The sequence below is a fragment of the Lepus europaeus genome, chromosome 5 (assembly GCF_033115175.1).
Source record: "Lepus europaeus isolate LE1 chromosome 5, mLepTim1.pri, whole genome shotgun sequence".
In the NCBI taxonomy this organism is placed as follows: Eukaryota; Metazoa; Chordata; class Mammalia; order Lagomorpha; family Leporidae; genus Lepus; species Lepus europaeus.
In genome coordinates, this window is record NC_084831.1 from 107,552,469 (window position 1) to 107,576,400 (window position 23,932).

General features: G+C 37.5%; 1 protein-coding gene across 4 annotated transcripts in view; it reads left to right on the forward strand.

Annotated features, from left to right (window-relative positions):
* Nucleotides 1-23,932, forward strand: part of MAGI3 (membrane associated guanylate kinase, WW and PDZ domain containing 3) — a 321,415-nt gene that overhangs the window by 205,821 nt on the left and 91,662 nt on the right. For all 4 annotated transcript variants that reach the window (XM_062191989.1, XM_062191986.1, XM_062191987.1 and 1 more), the window contains exons 3-6: nt 3,805-3,924; nt 8,905-9,114; nt 14,641-14,815; nt 17,342-17,421. In XM_062191989.1, coding sequence (XP_062047973.1) covers nt 3,805-3,924; nt 8,905-9,114; nt 14,641-14,815; nt 17,342-17,421 — 585 coding nt within the window. The remainder of the gene's footprint in view (nt 1-3,804; nt 3,925-8,904; nt 9,115-14,640; nt 14,816-17,341; nt 17,422-23,932) is intronic.

A 23,932-nucleotide genomic window follows, 5' to 3' on the forward strand; every position in this document is an offset into this window, starting at 1 on the left:
TGGAGACCAAGCCTCAACATTAATGTCGGTGGGGACAAATCATACTCAAACCATAGCAGCCAGTAAAAATCTGAGAATATTTAATCTCATAAAACATTTGCACATTAAATACACAGTGAAATACCTTTACACAGTTAACATATTCATAGAAGTTTTAAAATGTGATGGCAAGTAAAGGTATGGACATAGGAGGATATATTTTGTATGATTCCATTCACATGAACATTCAAACCATGCAAAAGTAAGCTATATTGCTTAGGAAAGTGAAGGAAATCATCACCACGAATGTTAAGATGGTGGTTACTTTTGGGGATGGAGGGATAGAAACTTTATGATCAGAAACATACAAAGAGGCTTTAGAGTCCTGGTGATTTTCTGTTTCTTTACCTGGATGGATTTGCTTCTGTTAGTTGTTAAACTTTAAATTTATATTTTGTGTACTTTTCTATTTCAGAGTGAAACAAAAGGGGAGAATGATCAGTTCTGTCAAATACTGTCCATAGGGCAGGTAATGCATACGAGGGCTAAGACTTAACCATTGAGTTAAGCAAAGTAGAGACTACTGTTGAGCACAGCAAACTGTGTCAGTGAGGAGTTAGAGCAGTGCTGTCATTGCAGTGAGCTCAAGAGAGGAGAGGAATTGGAGACTGAATAAACAGCTGTTTGGAGAAAGCAGAGAAATGTAATGGTAACTGAGGGAAGGGGGAATGTAGAAACTTTACATAAAACATGCAGATTATCAGAAGAATATAAAGATAAGTTTTCTGGAATGTTGAAGACAATGGAGTTTGGGGAAGGAAAAGAACTGTTTATGTGTAAGGGATTATGGTTTTTATAGTACTTCGTAAAAAGAACATTAAACTTATTTTCTAAGTCTTAGAAATATAAATGTTAGAATCACATATAACATTCATATCTGTTAATAAAAGGAATCATGGCCACTATCTTGCTTGACACCACTTTGCAGAAAGAAAATGGAGCCCAGAGAAGTTAAGTGCTTGATCCAAATTGTACCGTTAGTGATAATCTGAGACTAAAACAGTTCCTCCTGTCCTTTGAGTTAGTATTCTTTTCATTGTGTATCTGGAATATGGTTTGCTGTTAAATTGTGTTTTACACAGTTACTATCTTTTATAGTAAAGCTTATTTGAATAATATCCCAAGTTGATTTTGCTGCAAAATAAACCAACCTAAGCTTAGTAATGTGAAACTGCCATCATGTGTTGTTTCTCAAGACTCTATGAATTAGCTGGGCTCAACTAGGACCACTCACGTGACTATAATCTTCAATAGCTCAACTGGAGCTGCCTAAGATGACCTTATGTGTTTGGGGATTTGTTGCTGCTTGCTGGTTGGGACTCTCAACTCGTTTAGTAATCTAACCTAGACATCCATGCCATGTGATGAGACTATTCCAAGAGGGTGAAAATGGAAGTGTAGACTCCTAAACTTGTTTCCCCATTAAATCAAGGTAAGTCAGAAATCCAGTATAGGTACAAGGAATTGGGCAACAAGTCCCAGGTCTTAATGGTAAAAAGGTGTGAAGTGTTATAATATTTTTTCATCCATTATGGATTATAAATTATAACTTATTCATAAAGTTTATTTCCTAATGTTAATTTTTACTTGCTATAGAGCTAGAAACTGTTGACCTAAAAAATTAACTGTAGTTTTGGTAAATATATCAGAAATTTGAAAATGGAAGTGTATTATGCTTAGAAAAAAGATTTAGATTATCTAGTTTTTTTTTTAATCTGTTGGATGAAACATAAAGAAATGCTCACTTTTAGAAAATGGTTAAAAAAATAAAAAGGAACTGGCAATGTGGCATAGCAGGTTAAGCCACCATCTGTGTCACCAGCATTCCATGTGGGCACCTGTTTGAATTCTGGTGCTCCACCCTGCTGGTACACATGCAGAGGCAGTAGAGGATGATCCAAACGCTTGGACCCTGCAACCACATGGGAGACCCAGATGAAGCTCCTGGCTTCAGCCTGGCCTGACGCTGTCCATTGTGGCCATTTGGAGAATGAACCAGCAGATAGATGATTCTCTCTATATAATTCTGATTTTCAAACAAATGAATAAATATTTTAAAAAATGGTTAAAAAAAGAGAAATTCAGTCCAGTCACTGCATAAAATGTATCTTTTCTGATCATTTGCATTATTATGTTATCATCTTTGTGGATTTTTATGTTATGTTATAAAATAGCGTGTGATACAGCTAGGAAGTAGGAGCAATTGAGTTTTTTAAAAATTGATTTATAATAATATTATTTTCTAGCCATTATGCTAATTGAATTTGTTTAAAATTTCACTTTTTGACCACTATGTAAACTGAGTACCTCCTAAGATTCCCGCACTGTGACAAGCTGGTGCCTTTACTTTGAACCAGATAGAGAGTTTCTGCATTCTGCTGTATCCTACACTGGGAATCTGGGAAGGTTCTCTCAAGAAACTTTCTAAGTGAGGACCTGAAAAATGAGCAGGAGTTAGCTGAGGTAAGACTGGGAAAGGAAGTAGGAAATTGTCTAGGGAAAGACAAAGGCCTTGAAGGTAAATGAATGGAAAGAATATAAAAGTAATTGGGAAAAAAAAAATCTGTGATGGCTAAAGCCTAGAATATGGAATGAGTGAAGCAAGAAAGTAGCCAGGGGCTAGACTGCAAAGGGCCCTGTTAAATGTCTTAGAGGATTTAGGTTTCATGCCAACAATCAGGGAAGTCATTAATGAGTTCAGAGAGACTGGTTTTCTGTTCAGATTATTTTAGAAAGGTCACTGACTGCAGTTGGGGTAAGGGGTGTAGTCAGGACAGGCCACAGATAATGATATGAACTAGATGACTAGTGGAGGTGAAAAGATGTATCTAGAGATAGTTTTAAGTAGAATCAACTGGATTTGAGGACTGGGAGTGGAATAAAGGGAGGAGCCCAATGTGACTGACAGAGTACCATTACTGGAAAGGGATGTAAGTGGCGAAGCCAGTTTGCTAAGATGTGCTGCCATATCTCAGACTCTTCCTAGCTAAAAACCTACTGTTTTTTTCTTATATTCTGTTGTATTTGAAATGACATTCTAATGCTAGTTCATAGAAGTAATTTACTCTTTAGTAAAATTAAATCAAAGATAGCAGTGTTACCATAACCTGAATTAGAACTTTGGATCTGAAAGATTCTATTTCAGCATCAATTCCTAAATATTTGGAGATTTAGTGATCTGTTGCTGTAATCAGTTTTATAAAATTGCCTACCACTTAATTTTTTGAAATTACTTGAAGGAAGTAGTGACAAACAAACATAAGTACTTAATAATGAAGTCTATCTTTTATAATGTATACATATATCAAAATGTGTTGTGCCCACTATAATTATATACAACTTTTGTTTGTCAAGTACATGGTAATAAAGTGGGGGTAGAAATTAAGTACTTACTAGTAGATTTTTCTCTATTTCTTGCTGTTAATTAATGATAATTGAGGTTTTATAAAGATTGAGTGTTGTATCTTGGGAAGATAAGCCTCCTTTGGCACTAAAATTATTTTAAAGTGTTGTAGTTTTCAGTGTCATGGCTATCTGTAGATTTTATTAAAGTATTATTACTCTTTATTCTCCTACTTTCACCTAATAATATAACATCAACTAAAGTTTTCTGATCCTCATTCTAGCAGGTACAATATATATAATTTATATTCAATAGTCTGTATCTTCCATATGTTTTTAGACTGAATTTCCTATTACTCTGAGTATTTTGTAACCTTAAAAGCACTTTACAACATTTTTCCTTTTTTTTTTTTTCCTCCTTAGGCACTACAAGGGCCCCCAGGGATGGGGAAGTACCAGGGGTGGACTATAATTTCATTTCTGTTGAACAGTTCAAAGCACTGGAAGAGAGTGGAGCACTGTTAGAAAGTGGAACATATGATGGTATGTCCCCAAATACTAGCAACAGCAATGCCCAGAAAATCATCTGAGTAACTGCAGTTATTTCAAAGGGAATTTGATGAGTAGAATACCTTTTTTGTTTTGTTCTGCTTTCCTATCAGATTTTGGGAAAATTCTCTTTTGATTGGGAGATTTGTAAAATACTAATTAAGCTGAGATAACAATAAACAAGAATATTCCATTATTATAAAGTTGACTGAACAACATATGAAAATTAGCCTGGCTAGTTTGCACATATGATAGTTCACATTCATCATGTGCACTGAACAGGTATTTATTGATTGCTTTCTATTTGTGGTTGGGAATCCAAAATCCCACAAGTATGGGGACTAAAACAACAAAAACAGAATCATTGGTTTTCTTTTGTTATCTCCATTTCCTCTAACCAGGAAATTCTAGAAAATACAACAGAAATTTGAGATCAGTTTCAACTTTTAGATGATTCTGAGTTAGATCTTTGTTTCCCCTTATTTAACATACTTTACACTAGCAAGCTTATCCACTTCCGTTTGCACCCTATGCTTTTCTATTTCACTTCATCATGCTACTTTAATTGCTTATTTCACATGCTCTGTGATAACAATGATTATGTCTTTCTTATGTGATTGTCTTCAGTGCCTGGAGATGATGCTCAATAAATAGATAACCTTGAATTCAACATACTCAAATATGCATTTATGTTCTTTCCAGAAACAGTAGTTCTTTATAATTCTTCTCTTCAGCAACACCATGAGCTCAAAACAGCAGAATATTTAACTCCCTCCTTTTTCTCACATTTCACATCTAGTCAACTACCAGATCTACTCATTTCTTCCTTTTGTAGCCAATTTTACAATGCTCTTACTCTCACTTTTTTTTTTTTTTTTTTTTGACAGGCAGAGTGGATAGTGAGAGAGAGAGACAGAGAGGAAGGTCTTCCTTTTTGCCGTTGGTTCACCCTCCAATGGCCGCTACGGACGGCGTATCTCGCTAATCCGAAGCCAGGAGCCAGGTGCTTCTCCTGGTCTCCCATGCGGGTGCAGGGCCCAAGCACTTGGGCCATCCTCCACTGCCTTCCCGGGCCATAGCAGAGAGCTGGCTTGGAAGAGGGGCAACCGGGATAGAGTCCGGCGCCCCAACCGGGACTAGAACCCGGTGTGCCGGCGCCGCAAGGTGGAGGATTAGCCTGTTAAGCCACGGCGCCGGCCATCTTCCTCTCACTTTCACTACATCATTGCAGGCCCACTTGATGAGCTCGTGTATAGATTATCACAGTTGAATAGTTCATACCAAATTCTTCCCTCTGTCCCATCCATCCTGCCCATTGCCACCACACTGACCTTCAGGCATAGCTCTGATTATGTCCCTTTGCTGTGCAAAACCTCCAATAATTTCCTTTTACCTACTAAGTTTGACCTAACTGCCCTTCTAGGCTTAGCTCTCCTGAGTCATTCATTCATTCAATTAGGAACTTTACTTGATCCTGTTTCATTCATTCAACAATCATTTATTAAGTCTCTGCTATGTACTAACTACTATAACAGGGACTGGGGATACTGCCCTGATAGTATCCCCTGCCTCTTACTTAGTGGGGAAGATAGTCAGAAAACAAAGTAATTACAAAGTGAGATGTTATGAAGGAAACAAGAGATTTAAAGAAATAACAGGAATATCTCCTTTAGATTAAGTAGCCAGTAAAAACTCAGAGGAAATGATAGCTACTGATTTACCTTTACTTTTATGCAAAAAGCCTCCTTTCTGTAGTTAATCATTTTGATGTTTTTAATATGTAGCTTTTATTTTTATGTGTTCTTATAAATTGTGTGTTGTGTCTTATGTGAATATAGTTGTTATTTACATCTGAACTGTGTTCAATATTTCATTCAATATTGTTTGCATTTACAACTGCATTTTTTAGATTCATCCATGTTATTGCACAGTATTGATAATTTGATTCCAATTGCATTTTACTTACCCATTCTACTAGTGATGGTCTCCTGATTGCCTCCAACTCCTCATTACCACCGATAAAGCTACAACAAACATTATTAATATGTCTTTTAAAAAAAAAAAAGATTTATTTGACCAAGTTACAGAGAGAGGTAGAAACAAAAAGAGGGAAAGACAAGAGAGAGATCTTCCATCTGCTGGTTCATTCTCCAAATGGCCACAGTGACCGGAGCTGAGCCTGTCTGAAGCAAGGAGCTTCTTCCAGGTCTTCCATGTAGGTGCAGGGGCCGAAAGACTTGGGCCGTCTTCCACTGTTTTCCCAGGCCATAGCAGAGAGCTGGATCGGAAGTGGAGCAGCCGGGACTAGAACCGGCGCCCATATGGGATGCTGGCGCTTCAGGCCAGGGCTTTAACCCACTGTGCCACAGCGCCGGCCCCCAGCACTATATGAAACTTTTTAAAAGATGTATGTATTTAATTGAAAGAGCAAGAGAGAGTGCAAGAGAGCGTACAAGAGCAAGCTTCCATCCATTAATTCACTCCTCATATGGCTGCAACCACCAGGCTACTACCAGGCGGAAGCCAAGAACCAGGAATTCCATATGAGTCTCACATGTGGATGGCAGTGGCCTAAGTTATTGGGCCATATGCTGCTGCATTCCCAGACACATTGGTGAGGGAGCTTGATCAGAAGTGGTATAGGAAGGACTAAACCAGCACTCCAATAGGGGATGCCAGTGTCAGAAGTGGCAACTTAACCTGCCATGCCACAATGCTGGCCCCCACTTCATGATGTTTTTCTGCAAACAGTAATATATGTTTATGGGTACAAATACATGTGTCCTAGATGTATACAGTATTGGGGGAAAAGATAAAAACCAACTTCAGGACAGGAAAATAAGGCTTTAGTTGTATATGTGTGTCCTTAAAGAGAAAAAAAAGGGAAAAGGGAAGATCTGAAAGAAATATGACGATAATCAATATTAACATATATTTATATAAGTAAAATAGACATTTGGATACCATTTTTACCATGTCTATAACTTTATATATTTCTGAAATACTAGTGGTAAATAATTCTATGAAAATGAAAAAGAAAGCCTTCAGAAAATAAAAACAAGCTCTAAAACAGCTTTAAACAATGAAAAATTTTTTCTGTTAAAACCATAATTCCAATTCATAAACCTTGGAATTTTATACCTTACGGTATTCATAATTCTGATATTTACAAATAACTTGAGAAAAATAGGTCTAACTTACTTAAAAACAATACTAAGTTTCCTTTTTAATCTAAGCCCAAAATTAAATTTTTTAAAATAAGGAAACTGCCAATATTTATTCAGTGATTATGAAAAGTAATCATAATATCCTGCTTTTTTAAGTTTTTCTCTTAGAAAAAAGGTAAACTTCCTAGTTAGATAATAATTGCTAAGAATTCACAGTAAAATATGTTTCCAGTGTTTCTGGTAATTCTACTACCATCCTTAGAAGAGTGGGCTTTTTATTTGTCATGGTACATCCAGGTTCCTTGGTAATGTGAATTTTGAGTATTAGGCAGGAAAAAAATCGAGATCCTAGGCCATCCTTTTTTCCCAACCAAACCTTTTTTTGAAATATTCCTATACCTGCTGCTCCAGAGAAGTTGTGAACTGATGTTTTGATTGGTTCTTTTCTTTACTTATTTGTGGGCCAGAAAGTTTCCAGAAAACTCTGTGTGTTTTAAAACAAATCTTTGCATACTCCTGTGTGTCAGGAGTAACCTATTTCCAACATGGATTTGGATTTAAGGAAGTGGTGGAGAGGGGAGAGGTAGAACATAATTGAAAAGTTTTTTCGTTTGATTTGTTTTGTCAAAATGTTTAATGACAATTATTGCTCAAAGTCAAATTTCCAGAGACTTCATCTTAATGCTTTCCCCTTTAAAGCATGCTCAATTTAAGGTAAACTATGTTATTTTTAGATTTACCTCAGTGTTATATTTTTTTCCTATCTAGGGGGAAAAAATTCTCTATTTACCACATTAATTTTCCTTACATGAGTGAGCATCATAATTACTTTCTTAGGAGCCAAAAAGTTTGAGTAGAAGATGATTTTTAAAATCCAAATAGATCATGAGTGTTTTACTGTTTTACCATATTTCTTTTTCCATAGCATTAATATAATGTTTGTTATAAGATCAAAACTAGCAACGGGCACAAACAGTTATTACAGCTAGGCCTGTTGAGATTTTACTCATTGCATTTGGCTGCCTAATGAGAACTGCATGACAAATTGAGAAGACATTCTATTTTTTTTTTTTCCAATTGGAGAGCATTTTATTTTTACTGCAAAAATTACTAATCCTCAGGGTCATTCTTGTGGCTTGGAGGGTTAAGCCACCACTTGCAAAATTGCTATCCCAAAATCAGAGCTCCAGTTCAAGTCCTGACTACTATACTTCCAATTCAGCCTCCTACTAGGGAGCCTGGTAAGGCAGTGGAAGATGGCCCAAGTGCTTTGGCCCTTGCTGTCAATCTGGCAGACCCGGATGAAAGTCCTGGCTCATGGCTTCAGCCTGGCTCATGGCTTCAGCCTGGCCCCTGGCCTCAGCCTGGCCCAGTCCCAGTCGCTGTATCCATCTGGGGAGTGAACCAGCAGATGGAAGATCTCTGACTCTCCCTCTCTCCCTCTCTCCCTCTCTTCTCTGTCTTTTCCGATAGATAAACTTACATTCACAAATTAGACCCTAACTCAGAACCCATGTAAAGCAAACCCTGTAGGGAATAAATAATCTGCTTACATGTAGTTAACTTCCAGGCCTTATTACAAATGCTATTAAGATGTTAGATGATATATGGTGGAGTGTACTTGAGAAACTCTTTTCCCTGTTTCTACCTCTTTCCTTCCCCAGAAGGAGTGTTTTGGCCTCCTGTTGATCATTGGTTAATATTCAAAACCTTTAGGGTAAGAAACAGAGACATGTACTAGGTCCTGTTGCTCTGACTCTCATTTCAACATTAGTACTTTCAGCTGCTGTTATTTTGTCCACTTAAGGAAATTTCTATGGAACTCCCAAGCCTCCAGCAGAACCCAGCCCTTTCCAGCCAGATCCGGTTGATCAAGTTCTCTTTGATAATGAGTTCGACACAGAATCACAAAGAAAACGAACTACATCTGTCAGCAAGATGGAACGAATGGACAGCTCTCTTCCTGAAGAGGAAGAAGATGAGGACAAGGAAGCTGTTAATGGCAGTGGAAATGCAGGTTTGTAAATAGATGAACAGCTAATAATTGATTTTCTAGGTTAGTTTTGCTATAACATTGAATTGGAAGTAGTAAACTTTTTCATGAAGCTTTTTGAGAACAAGTGATACTGATTTTTTTTTTTTGAAAATGTTATTTCTGTTAAACTAAAGTGAATTGTCCAATTTTGATAAATCAATAATAAGCTAGGAGTAAAAAATCAAATAATATGCCATTACCCTTCCTGTTGCCTAAAATATTTGAGATATATCTCTGATGCTAGAATATGGGGATCTTGTTGGCATAAGTCCTACTTTACGAAGTAGAAAAATTATACAGATGTTTTAGAATATAGCTTTCAGCTCAAACCAAATACATAGGGTTTCGAGATAAACCAGTCAAAATTATCTGAAACATTTGCTAACAGTATTTTTGAATTTTTTAAATTCTGGATCCACTCAAGGAAAATTTCCAAATATCACTCCTATATTTTACATTAAATGCAAAATTGATAGAAATTTAATGATGAAGAATCTGCTTTTGAATATTTAATGTGGTGAATGCTTAGGATATACTTATATCTGTAACTGAGAATATAGATCTAAAACCACAGAATCACAGCCTAACCTACGTCAGTGATATTTATTATAATAACTCCAATGTAGACTTCATAAGGACTGGAATTTTTGCTTGTTTTGTTCTCTGTTGTACCGAATACACCAAAAACAATGCATAGCAGATAGTAGGTACTAAAAAATAACAGTTACATGTCTAAATTTGCAGAACCCATTTCCATATCATTTCCCCAAGGCACATTGATCTTTTTCCTTCACCAGTTATTAAAATTTGCAATGTATATTATATTTGCTTTAATATGTTCATTGTCTGTCTTCCCTCCCAGAGTGTGAATTTTGTTTTATCTAACTTCTTCATAGTCATGCCACATGTTTAATGTTAAAAAATTACTGAATATATTTGAGTGTCAAGACTGGAAACAGTTTTTAAAAGATTTTGGTGAACTCACATCTAATTCTTTAGGGATTATTAAGGAAATTTATATCATGGAGCCATTTCATGTTAATGTCAGCTTTAATATCCCACAAAATTCTGCCAGCGCTGTGGCTCAATAGGCTAATCCTCCGCCTACGGCTACGGCACACCGGGTTCTAGTCCCAGTTGGGGCGCCAGATTCTGTCCCGGTTGCTCCTCTTCCAGGCCAGCTCTCTGCTGTGGCCCGGGAGTGCAGTGGAGGATGGCCCAAGTGCTTGGGCCCTGCACCCGCATGGGAGACTAGGAGAAGCACCTGGCTCCTGGCTTCGGATCAGTGCAGCGCTCTGGCGCTGGCCACATTGGCCATTGGGAGGTGAACCAACGGAAAAAGGAAGACCTTCCTCTCTGTCTCTCTCTCTCACTGTCCACTCTGCCTGTCCAAAAAAAAAAAAAAAAGAAAGAAAATAATAATCCCACAAAATTAAGTGTGTTCATGTTTTAAAATTCCAAACCCTAAGTTTAGAGACCATGAATCTGTCTCAGAATCTAGGAATTTACATGTTTTTGCTTTGAAGAAAAAGATGTTCTTTTTTATTTCCTTTCTAATGCAGAGCTTTTCAGTGGTCCTTGGTTTCCCTAGAGATAGACCCCATGTGTAATTTCCATAGTTTATGCTAGTGATGTAAGCCACTTACTAAACCAAATGTTACATACTCTTTGATGTTGATATTTAAAGGGAATATATCCAAGAATGTGTAGGAGGCAGTTTGTATACTGTCTTAGATACAGATTCCATGGGACATTTATGTTGGATTATGTATTTCTGTGCAAGAGAAAATATCTGGAATATTTAAATGAAAAGATAACAAAACACCTGACTAAAAGCCTTTCATCTTTTCTGAGCAAGTACTAACCATAGTTGTTAACTTGTCATTCAAAATTAGGGAAATAGACTTCATATATTGCTTTTAAGGACTACAATCTCTGCCTTGAACAATCAGAAAATTGTTGGGCAGTAGAAATAGGGAGATAGAAGATACAGCCTTACTCGTATTTACCAGTATGCATGTTATATTTTTCTGAAGAATATGCTAATATGCCCACATAAGATGACATGCGTTATGCAATAATGCAAAAGTTGTTTTCTAAGAGAGGATTTTATAAAACAGTATCTTCCCACATCATTGATTATTAAGCAAACTCCTTTACTTACTTTGAACTATTTTTTTAAGATTTATTTATTTATGTATTTATTTGAAAGGCAGAGATACACAGAGAGGCAGAGGCAGAGAGAGAAATCTTCCATATGCTGGTTCACTCCCCAAATAGCCACAATGGCCAGAGCTGGGCCAATCTGAAGCCAGGAGCCAGGAGCTTCTTCTGGGTCTCCCACATCAGTACAGGGGCCCAAGCACTTGGGCCATCTTCTACTGATATTCCAGGCCATAGCAGAGAGCTAGATTGCATGTGGAGCAACGGGGACTCTAACCAGCACCCATATGAGATGCTGGCACTGCAGGTGGCAGCTTTACCTGATACTCCACAGCGCTGGCCCCATGAACTGTTTTTTAAAAGTTTATAGATCATGCAGTGGCTTTTGCTGTTCTCCAACATGTTTCTCAAGAATACAGTTCCCTTTAAGATTGTTTTATGTATTGAATGCCTTTTAATTTGTCACTTTTCTACATAGAAAAATTTAAGAAGTATGTTTTGTTCATTTAGTCAATAGATGTTTTTTGAGTACTTGCTAGTCTACAAAGTGCTAGCCATTGTTCTGAAAGTTGAAAATAAAGCAGTGAGTGAAAAAACAAAAAACCCTTGCCTTCATAGACTTGACTTGGGAGAGACAGAACTGGCACATAAATGAATAACAGTTGCTGGAAGGTACTAAAGAGAAAAATAAAGAAGAGGAGGATGTGGATAATGAGTAGTTGTAGTCAAGATTTGCCACTTTAGATAGTATCATAAATGACTTGAAAAAAGTGAATAACTCAAAATATTTAGGGAAAGAGGGTTCCAGACAAGTAGCGTAAGTAGAAATGACCTGAAGTGAGAACATGCTGGTATATTCAGACAACAAGGAAACCAATGGGGCTGGATACAATGTGGACAGTTTATCATAAGTGAATATCATTGAATACAATGTGGACAGTTTATCATAAGTGGTAAGAACAGAGTGATAGCAATAGCATAGAACAGTAATACGTGAGATGTTACAGCAATGGGTGGGGCAGGGGGATGCATAGTACATGGGATCTTATAGGTCATTAGAATAATTTTTTATTTTGGTTCTAAGATGAGAAACCACTAGAAGGTTTTGAATGGTAGAGTAACATGATGCAACACTTTTGACAGGATCATTCATGCTTGTGTATTGAGAACAGGCAGTAAGAGTGCATGGACATGAACAAAGATACCAGTTAGGAGATTTTGAATGTGTGTGCAAGGAATAAAGTGACCCACCACGTCAGGTGGTGTTGATAGCACAAGTAAGATGGAAACTGAGACCTGATCATTAGGTTTAGCAAAGTGCTGGTTATTGATGACCTTCACAAGAATAGTTTAATTGACAGCAGTTCCAAAGCTTGAATGGAGTGAGACCCAGAGAGAATTAGAAGAATAGAAGTTGAAAGTATAAAGTCTTTCCAAGTTGCTTTGGTGAAAAGAGAAAAGAAATGGGGATGGTTGCCAGAAGGAAAACTGAATTGCTTTTTGTGGATGGATTTGATGTAATAGATAGGGAATAGTGATGGTATAGGAAGGTGAGAGAATTGCTCTAGACAAGAGGGGAATAGGATGGATATAATTCATAATTGGAGGGTTAGCTTTAGCTAGGAATACAGACAGTTCACCTAACAGATGGGGAGTGAATGGGCAGAATTATTGTGCAGTTGGGATGGTGGGAGTTTGTGAAAGTTCTCTTTTGCTTGCATCTGTTTTCCCTGTGAAATAGGAAACAAGGCCATCAAATGAGATTAGGGATAAAGAGAAAAGCAGTACAGTAGTTCTCCCTTATCCACGGCTTCTTTCTGAGATTTCAGTTATCCTCTATCAACCACATTCTAAAGATATTACTGTACAATAAGATAAGAGAACGTGACCACATTCACGTTGCTTTTATTATAGTATATTGTTATAACTGTGCTGTTTCACTATTGTCTATTGCTGCTAATGTGTTATTTGCCTAGTTTATATTTTAGACTTTGCCATAGGCTTGTATACATAGGAAAGAACAAAGTATTATGTATATAGGATTTGGTATTATCCCAGATTCCGGCATCCACTGGTAGTCTTGGAACATATCTCTCATGGATAAGAGGGAACTATTTGGATGATTAAAGGAGAAATAAGTTATGATTTCTTATCTGCAGAGTGTCAAAGTAAATGGATCAAAACATATTTCGTTACGATGCATCGTTAAATGCCCACTTGAGTAGTGATCATGAATTTAAAGTGAACTAGTTAGCATTGCCTGTCTTAACTGTGTAGTCTGGCATGCAATAGATGGAGAGTGGGATTTAAGCAGAGTTATGGGTTAGCCAGGCAATTGTGAGAAGTTAGGTTGGGACAAATGAATCACGAATGTTTTTAAGGGTTGATTTTAGTCTTTGATCATGGAATTTAAGTTGGATAAGGAGGGCAGTGGGGACATGAATAGATGCTGGGGAACAGTGAAAGGTATTAAGTAATAGGATTAATAGATTATAGGAGATGACTAGATAAAGGATTGTTGGAGGTGAAGTACTGTATACAATGCACCTGAAGATATCTAAGGCCTTTTCTCAGATTCTGATTCTAATGTATTATCTATTCTTTGGAGTTCTTACAGTGATATTTTATAATGTCTTTAAGCTCTAGACATGAGTTATAAGCTCATAAATTGTGAATTTCCTAGGCAGTAACTGAATTTTAGTAGTCTTACCTATGTTACAGATTTATGACATTAAAAGAAATTTAATCCCAGAAAATAATATTTAACAACAGTAAGTCTATTGAGTGTTATGACTAAAAATTAAGGTTATCAAAAAGCCTATGTTAAATGTGTATGAGGCAGCTTAGTTATAGCAGATAAGAGCCTGGACCACACCTATTCAAATCTTGGCATTGCTGTCTGATGGCCATGTGACCTTGACTAAGTTAACTCTGTGCCTTTGTTTTCTCAATCTGTAAATCAATAGGTTCTCACAGGGTTTCTGCTAATATTGAGTTAATGTATGTTAAGTGCTTAAAACAGAGCCTGATGCATACAGGGACTGCATGAGTGATGCTGTAGTCCCTGCTGCTGTTGGGATTTGTACTACATTGATTCCAGTATGGTTCTCTTATTTGCCAGACCTACATCAGAGGTGCTATGCAGAGTTAAAGTCGATTAGTGAGTTAAAAAGTTAAATATATCTGTTTGCTCTCTCAAAATATATAGTAGAAAGTAGACATAATAGATAAAGAAATTTTCTGCACTTAAATGTTTTTAGCGTTTTGTTAGAAATGAAGAAGGTTATTTGAAGAAAAGTATAACTTTACCTACTTTCCATGCCGTTCTGTTTTGGACACTGACAGAAAACAAAGAAAGACATTCAGAGTCATCTGACTGGATGAAGACGGTACCAAGTTACAACCAAACAAATAGCTCTCTGGACTTTAGAAATTATATGATGAGAGATGAGAATTTGGAACCACTGCCCAAAAACTGGGAAATGGCCTACACTGACACGGGGATGATCTACTTCATTGAGTAAGCAAATATCTGTATCTCTGTAAACGTGCTCTCTGTGAAGATGTCTAAAAGAACTTTTGAGCTCATTTTAGCCATGTACTTTCTAAAGGCTTTTACTTTTTTCATACTTAATAAGAAATGAAAATGAAATCATTTTTCATACTTAATAACAACTGATTCTTAATCTGATTATTTTCTTTGATGATGTTTCATTTTTATTTGACTTGGGTAAAACAATAGCATATTTGACCTGTGTTGTATAGTAAAAGTAAGATTAAAAACAGGTTCATCATTAATGCCTAATAAAAGATAAGAAATACAGGATGTTTTGTCTCGCCTTTTTTTTTTCAAGCTTTAAGTAGATTGTCCAACAGTGAGCATTTTTTTAAAAAAGATTTATTTATTTGTTTATTTAAAAGACAAGAGTGACAGAGAGTGGGAGAGAGAGAGAAAAGACAGAAATAGATCTCTTCCATCTACTGGTTCACTCCCCAGATGGCTGTAACAGCCAGGATTGGGCCAGGCTGAAGTCAGGAGCTAGGAACTCCATCCTGGTCTCATACATGGAGGGCAGGGCCATCTGCTGGTATCCCAGGCATATTAGTAGGGAATTAGATTGGGCTGGGTTGGAAGCAGAGCAGATGAGACTGAAACCAGCACTCTAATATGGATTCCCAGCGTTGCAAGCAGTAGTTTAACAAATTGCACCACAGTGCTGGCCTCCTTAATGAGTATTTTTTTAAAATAAGATTTATTTATGTATTTGAAAGTCAGTGTTGGAGAAAGAGAGAGAGAGAGATATCTCCCATACACTGGTTTGCTCCCCAAATGGCTGGAACTGGGCCAGGCCAAAGCCAGGAACCTAAACCTCTGTTTGGGTCTCCCACGTGGGTGGGAGGTGCCCCAAGACTTGTGCAATCTGCCACTGCTTTCCCAAGTACATTAACAGGGAAGTGGGACAGCAGGGACTCGAAACGAGCACCCAAATGGGATGCAGTGTTGTAGGCAGAGGCTTAACCCACAGCACTGGCCATAAGCATTTTAAGAGTTGGAAGGGGACATATTATTATCTAAACTAAGTATTTTCAGTCCTAGATCTTGGGTTTGCTATATTCAAGCAATATAATTAAATAATATAGAAGAAACATTACTGATCCTCAGAGTAATTAATACAAGTTCACAAAAAGCACTATTAAAATTTGTAGAAATACTGTGTACCATATGATTAGATTGGCCTAAATTTTATGTTGCTTATTTAAGAAAATAATTTATCTAACTAGTTTATTGGAAGTTTCATTATGAACAATTTTTGTATTCTCTTATATCTATAATTCTTTAATTTGCTTAGAAGTATAATATTAATATAGTAAAGTTGCAGAACATAGCAATTAAATAAAAGTTAAAATATTGAGGGCTGGTCATTACATTCAAAGAGCATGTAAATATATACAGAAGAGAATTAGAGGTGGGGACTTGAATTAGTTTCCTCAAATGGTCCTAATTCCACATCCTTCCCCTAGAGTAAACATGTTTGTATGCATGATGATCTTTTTACCGTATGTGATGCATTACTGATTATAAATATGAGGGGACATCAAAACATTTTAGAAATTGAAATTAAAAGATAAGTTTATTTGAAGGGGAGGGACATTTAGCCTAGTGGTTCAGACATCAGTTAGGACATTTGCATCCTGCATGGGAGTACCTGCATTCAATCCTCAGCTCTGGCTGCTGACTCCACTTCCTGCTAATGCAGATCCCGGGGTGACTCAAGTAATTGAGTTTTTGTCACTCACCTATGAGACCTGGATTGAGTTTCTGGCTCCTGGCCGCAGCTTTGGGGGAATCAAATGGGTTATCTTTTCTTCTACTTGCCTCTCAAATAAATAAAATTTTTGAAGGAGCGAAGGATGGGATCTTTCAGTCCTTTTTTTTCCTGTGTGATCCATGGTGATGAGAACTTCGTTTTCGTAGCATAGAGTTGAGCCATACCCATTGTTTTTAGTTGTATGTTGCAGAAACAGCCACTTTAAGACTTTTGTTTTATTCTATTTTACTGTATAGAGCCCCTGTGAAGAAGGAAGCTATATCTGAGCTGCTGCCCCGTCTCCCCAGCCCCCAGCACAGTACCATCAGAAACACTCAGGAAATATAGCACTTTTTGAAGGGAGGGAGGGAGGAAATCAGCCTGCAAAGCAAACAAGATTTTCAGTGCAGCTTTTTTTGGCTCCATAATGCACAGTATGTGGCTATGTGCCCACCTTTTGAAATATTTTTGACTGTTTAAAGTGTCTCTTGTTCTGTATTTGTCATTTTATCCCTTCTTTAAAGTCTTCATTCTCAATTTAGTGCCTCCAGCATCACCTTTGCTTTATGGCAGTTTTAAGTAGCTATGTGAGAACAATAGCATTATTGAATTTGAGATTTACAAATGGGGCTTGTAGAGGATAAGTGTTCAAACATCATGTACCTTTTTGTCACTTTTAATCTTTTGCAAGATTTCTCACTATTTTACTGTTCCTAATTGAAACCTGTATTCTACAGCCACAATACCAAGACAACCACCTGGTTGGATCCTCGTCTTTGTAAGAAAGCCAAAGCCCCTGAAGACTGTGAAGATGGAGGTAGAGATTCAGAAACCTTTTATGCTGTTGCTCTCTTAATCTTTTCTTGCTCTTGATTAGATAATCAAATTTCCAAAACCCTAAACAAACTATAATGTTTGTAAGCATATAAACAGTAGATAAAGACCATAATCAACTGACTGTGGTAATTATGTCATTATATCTAATTTCATTTCTCTCTTTTTGAGGATTACAATTTTTTAAAGATGTCTTAATAAGTACAGTTTCTTTTTTTTTACATACATTTTAAAGACAAACTTTTAAGACTTTAAATATTTAATAAATTAGATACATTCTCAGCTGCAAGGTAGCCTTATGTCTGTTGAAGCTTCAAAAAAACATATTTAATATAATATGCACTTGGATGGATATGCTAGTATCCATGAATACTCCTTAGTCATTTGAACAGCAGTAGGAACTCAAAAATATTTAACATGCCCTTAAGATACATACAATTTATACTACCTAGTGGGAAAATTATTTCTGCAAGAATCATCAGATAATAATGCTTACCTTTCTTATGTATTATAGATTTATATAATAGTATAGTTTTACAAATAAGTATAGTTTACGGCATCCAAAATTGTTTGCTACATCTTCTTGAGAACAGAATACAAATGAATAAAATTTGCATTCATTTTATATCACTAAAAATTATTAATCTTCTTTATTTTGAATTTTAATCTATAAAAATTTTAAGAGTATTTTCATATCCTTTGTCCAGCATGATTGTAATATTAAGAATTTCTCTAGGAAAAATTGAAAAATGGAATTGTTTAAAATTCTTTACAATGACATTTAAAAAAAACTGGATACCTTGGATAAAATCTAAAGATGTGAAAATCCTCAGCATTGAACATTACAAAACATCATTGAGAAGAGTTAATGAAGACCTAAATAATTAATGAAATATACTATGTAGATAGATTGAATGACATAATATTATTAAAGATTTCATTTACCCTCAGTTGATATCTGGATTCAATGTAATCCAAGTCAAAGTCCTCAACAACTGTTTTGTTTTTTTTTTTGACAGGCAGAATTAGACAGTGAGAGAGAAAGAGACAGAGAGAAAGGTCTTCCTTCTGTTGGTTCACCCTCCAAATGGCTGCTACAGCCAGTGCGCTGCGCCAATCCCAAGCCAGGAGCCAGGTGCTTCTCCTGGTCTCCCATGCGGGTGCAGGGCCCAAGCACTTGGGCCATCCTCCACTGCCCTCCCGGGGCCACAGCAGAGAGCTGGCCTGGAAGAGAAGCAACTGGGACAGAATCCGGTGCCCCGACCGGGACTAGAACCCGGAGTGCCGTTGCCGCAGGCAGAGGATTAGCCTAGTGAGCCGTGGCGCAGGCCTAACAACTGTTTTGAAAAAGTTGACAAGCTGATCCTAAAATATATATGTAGAAATGTAAAGGCTGTAGTTAGACCAACAAAGTTTTGAAAGACAAAGTTGGAAGCCACCATTGTGGTACAGTAGGTTAAGCTGCCACTTGCACATCAGAGTGCCAGTTCAAGTCTCAGCTACTCCACTTCTGACCCAGCATCTGATTCATGTGCCTGGAAAGACAGCAGAAAATGACCAAGTATTTGGGCCCCTCCCACCCATGTAGAAGACCGGGATGGAGTTCTTGGTCCCTGACTGTGACCTGGCGCAATGTTGGTTGTTGTGGCCATTGGGAGGTGAATTAGCAGATGCAAGATCTCTCTCTCTCTCTCTCTCTCTCTCTCTCTCTCTCTGTTGCTGTGACTTTGAAATGAATAAATCTTCTTAAAAAAGAGAAAACATTTTAAAGGTGAAGTTAGAGTACGTAGGTACCAGATGTAAAAACTTATTATAAAGCTACAATAATCAAGACAGTATAAGGCCGGGGCGCTGGATTCTGTCCCGGTTGCCCCTCTTCCAGGCCAGCTCTCTGCTATGGCCTGGGAAGGCAGTGGAGGATGGCCCAAGTGCTTGGGTCCTGCACCCCATGGGAGACCAGGAGAAGCGCCTGGCTCCTGGCTTTGGATCAGCGAGATGTGCCAGCCGCAGTGGCCATTGGAGGGTGAACCAACGGCAAAAAGGAAGACCTTTCTCTCTGTCTCTCTCTCACTGTCCACTCTGCCTGTCAAAAAATAAATTAATTAATTAAAACTAAAAAAATTTTTAAAAGATAGTATATTATTGGCATAATGATGGACTAATAGGTCAGTGAAACAGAATAGAAAGTCTACAGTTAGATGCACACACATCTGGCCACTTAATTTTCAACCAAGGGATCAAATCGTTAATTCAATGAAGAAAGGAGAGTATCTGGAACAAATGGTATACTCTTATGGAAAAATGAACATCAACTGTATTTCACTCCACACACTAAAATAATTCCAAGATGAATCAAAGATCTAAGCATACAAACTAAAACCACTGGGAAAAAAAACACATTTTGAATCAAGAGATCTCTTTCCCCAAGATGCCGGCTTCTTGAAATAAATTCTTTCCTCTTTAAAACAACAACAAACTAGAACCATAAAGCTTTTAGAAGAAAATGTAAGATTGTATCTTTATGAGTTGGATTAGCAAAGATATCTAATACAGTCCACAAAATATATGAACCACAAAAGAAAAATTACTACTTTCTACTTAAAAACTTTAAATTTTTTTTCATGAAAAGACGTCATTGAGGCCAGCACCGCGGCTCACTAGGCTAATCCTCCACCTGTGGTGCCGGCACCCCAGGTTCTAGTCCCAGATGGGGCACCAGATTCTGTCCTGGTTGCTCCTCTTCCAGTCCAGCTCTCTGCTGTGGCCCGGGAGGGCAGTGGAGGATGGCCCAAGTGCTTGGGCCCTGCACCTGTTTGGGAGACCAGGAGGAAGCACCTGGCTCCTGGCTTGGGATCGGCATGGTGCACCGGCCATAGCGGCCATTTGGGAGGTGAACCAAATGAACAGTGAATGGAAGGACGACCTTTCTCTCTGTCTCTTTTTCTCTCACTGTCTAACTCTGCCTGTCAAAAAAAAAAAGAAAAAAGAAAAGACATCATTGAAAAAATGAATAGATAGAGTCACGAGCCTTGCAATATATTTGTATATCTTACAAAGGGAAACTTGTTCAGAATCTATAAAGAGTTATTCTCAGGGTCAGCAGTATAGCGTAGGGGGTAAACTGCTGCCTCCAGTGCTGGCATTCCATATGGGTGCTGGTTTGGTTCCCGGCTGCTGCACTTCCAAACCAGCTTTCTGCTATGGCCTGGAAGAGCAGTAGTAGTAGATGGCCGAAGTCCTTGGGCCCATGCACCCACGAGGGAGACCTGTAAGAAGCTCCTGGCTCCTGGCTTCAGATTGGTCCAGCTCTAGCCATTGTGGCCATCTGGGGATCAGTGAACCAGCAGATGGAAGACCTCCCTCTGCCTCTGGCTCTGTAACTCTGCCTTTCAAATAAATAAATGAATCTTAAAAAAAAGAGAGACAAAGTTGTTCACAACTTATTAGTATGAAGACAAACAGCCAAATTTTAAAAGGGCAAATTATTTCACAGACATTTCACCAAAGAATATATACAAATGACCAATGAACGCGTGAAAACATTCTCAGAATCACTAGTCATTAGATGGTTTGAAAACTAAAACCATGATGAAATACTTAACTGTCACTAGAATGACTATAATTTTTTTAAAAAGACAATAGCTAATGTTGAGCATGAGGAGAAACAGTAAACCTGGTATATTGCTAGGCAAAATATAAAATTGTATAGCCCCTTTGGAAAACAATTTGCCAGTTATTTAAAATGATAAATATAAATTTACCATATGACCTGTAATTCTACTTTTGGGTATCTAGTCAAGAAGAGTTGAAATATGTGTCCACACAAAGACCTACATGCAAATATTCAAAGAGCTCTATTTATAATAGCTAAAAAGTGAAAAAAGCTCAAATGTTCATTAACCAATGAATGATACATAATATGTGATATAACCCACAATGGGAAACTGTTCAACAGTAGAAAGGAAAAAAGTACTATACATACTAAAACATGTGTGAACCTCAGAAACATGTTAAGTGAAAGTTATTAAAAGCATAAAAGATCAGATATTATATGATTCCTTTATGTAAAATGTCTTAAATAAGTCAATCTATGAAAACATAAAATTTGAGTAGGTTTACTGGTTTTGTGGAACTGAGGATGCACATAGATTAACTGTAAACAACACAAAGCATCCTATTGGGGTGATAGAAATGTAAAAATGAAATGTATCACCACAACTCAGTTATGATTGTGCAACTGAGTAAATTATTTAAAATCATTATTTATTTTAAAACATGAATTTTATGGGCTGTAACTTGTACTTCAATTAAATTTTTTTTAAAAAATGGTCAGAGGTCTTTGACACTTCACAAAAGAAGTATCAGAGAGTGAGAATACTTACCATTATTCATCATTACAGCAAGACACCATCCCACACCCACCAGCAGGACTACAGACAAATACACTGATGATATCAAATATTGGAGAGATTTTAGAGCAATGGGAACTTTAATTATCAAGGTTGTAAAATTATATCAACATTTTGGAGAACTTTGGGCAATTTTCTGTGAAGTATTGTCTCAGGAGAAATAAAAATCCATTTCCCCCTAAAACACTTCAAGACTTCATCATAATAATTCTCTCTGTAACTCTGACTTCTCAAATAAATAAATCTTTAAAAAGAAGGAGAGAGAGAAGAGGAGGAAGAAGAAGTAGAGCAGCCAGGACACAAACTGATGTCCATATGTGAAGCCAGTGTCACAAGTGGCAGCTTTATCTGCTACAGAATACCAGTACCGAATGTTGACATTTTTGATAGTGAATATGGTATTCTTGTAGAGCATGTCTCTTGCTGGTCTCCATTCCTTTTCCTGCCTCCTGATTGTTTCAGTTCAGTTCTCTGTCTTTTCCTGTTTTATTTTGTAGAAATATTCTCATGGCTTTAACTATCATTTGTCTGTAGCAAACCCTCTTATCTGAGTCATTAGTATTGTCTTCTGTTCCGAATTGTGATCTGGGTTTTCTGTTGCTTTTGAACTTTTGTTTTTTGAATTATCCTGCTAGCACTTCAGATAAATATATTTTCTTTTAAAGATTTATTATTTATTAGTTTTTTATTTGAAAGGCAGAAAGTAACAGAGAGAGAGCGAGAGAGAGAGAGGAATCTTCTACCCGCTGCTGATTCCCTCTCCAAATGTCTAAACAGCCAGGGATGGCCTAGGCTGAAGCGAGGAGCCAGGAATTCCATCCCAGTCTTCCATGTGACCGTCTTCTGTTGCTTTCCTGGGCACATTACCAACAAGCTGAATGGGAAGCAGAGCAGCTGGACTTTGAACAGGCACTCCCCTATAGGATGTCGGTATTACAAGTGGTGACCCAACCTGTTAAACAACTCTAGTCCCCAGATAAATATATTTAAAACTAAATTTGCCATCTTCCTCCTAACACCACGCCACCTTCTTTCTGTTAAAGATACCATCCTCATAAACATTTGGGCTGGAATCCTGGCAATCATGTTGCCTTCTTTCTTCTACTCTTTCCCTATATACTTTCCAAGCTCTGTCATTGTTTTTTCTTTTTCCTATTTTGGCCAATATGTTGTTGTGCAAAATCTTAACATATAAAAAATTGAATTTTACAATGAACCTACACATGCCCCCAATGAAAAATAACATTTTGTTACATTTGCTTTTTCACATAGCTGTGTATTCATCTGTTGTCTGTGTAGGTGTTTTCCTTTATATTGTATCTTCCCTGCCAGTTCCCCCTAATCACTGCACACATTGGACTTTCTTCTTCTAAAATATCCTTTATGCCAGTGCACCTTGGCAGAAGGCTACATCGGAAACAGCTTGGACTGGGGTACTCCATTAGGGATACAGGTGCCCCAAGCAACAGCTTAAGTGCTGTGCCAAATGCCCATCCCTCTCTGAACCATCTTTGATACTGAAACTCAGATTTGCCAAGGAGTTAGAAATGTGTATATTCGGTTTGTTTTTAAAAGATTTAAACTCTGCTTGAGGTGACGAGAGTGATGGACACCTCCCTTCAACATATTTTCCCCATCTCCTGTTTCCTTCTTTCCTTTCTGGATTAAGGAAAGTGGAACAGTTATAACCACTGTACTCCCCTGTCCCCATCCCCCTTGCAAGCAACTGAACCTCTTAACCGATGTCATCACAGTCTCATCACCTCATCCTGCTGAGGGCCATAGAGGGAAGAGAGGGGATGAACAGCTATGGACCCTCCATAGCTCTGCAAAGTATTCTGGGTCCTTACCCAGAAAATTACAGAACCAAGTGGGAACAACCCTGCAGTGGTCTTAATTGCTGGATTTATAAGGTTCACGCAGATCTGGTAGGTGGATGTGGGGCTCCTGGGACTCTGAGCAGGCCCTAATCGTTGTTTGGATTACACTTCCCAGCAGCCTTCACACCAGGTGACTGGCCCTTTTGCTGGGCAAAGTGGGGAAAATGGTGATACTCAAACTATCTATTGTACAGGATGAAAATGT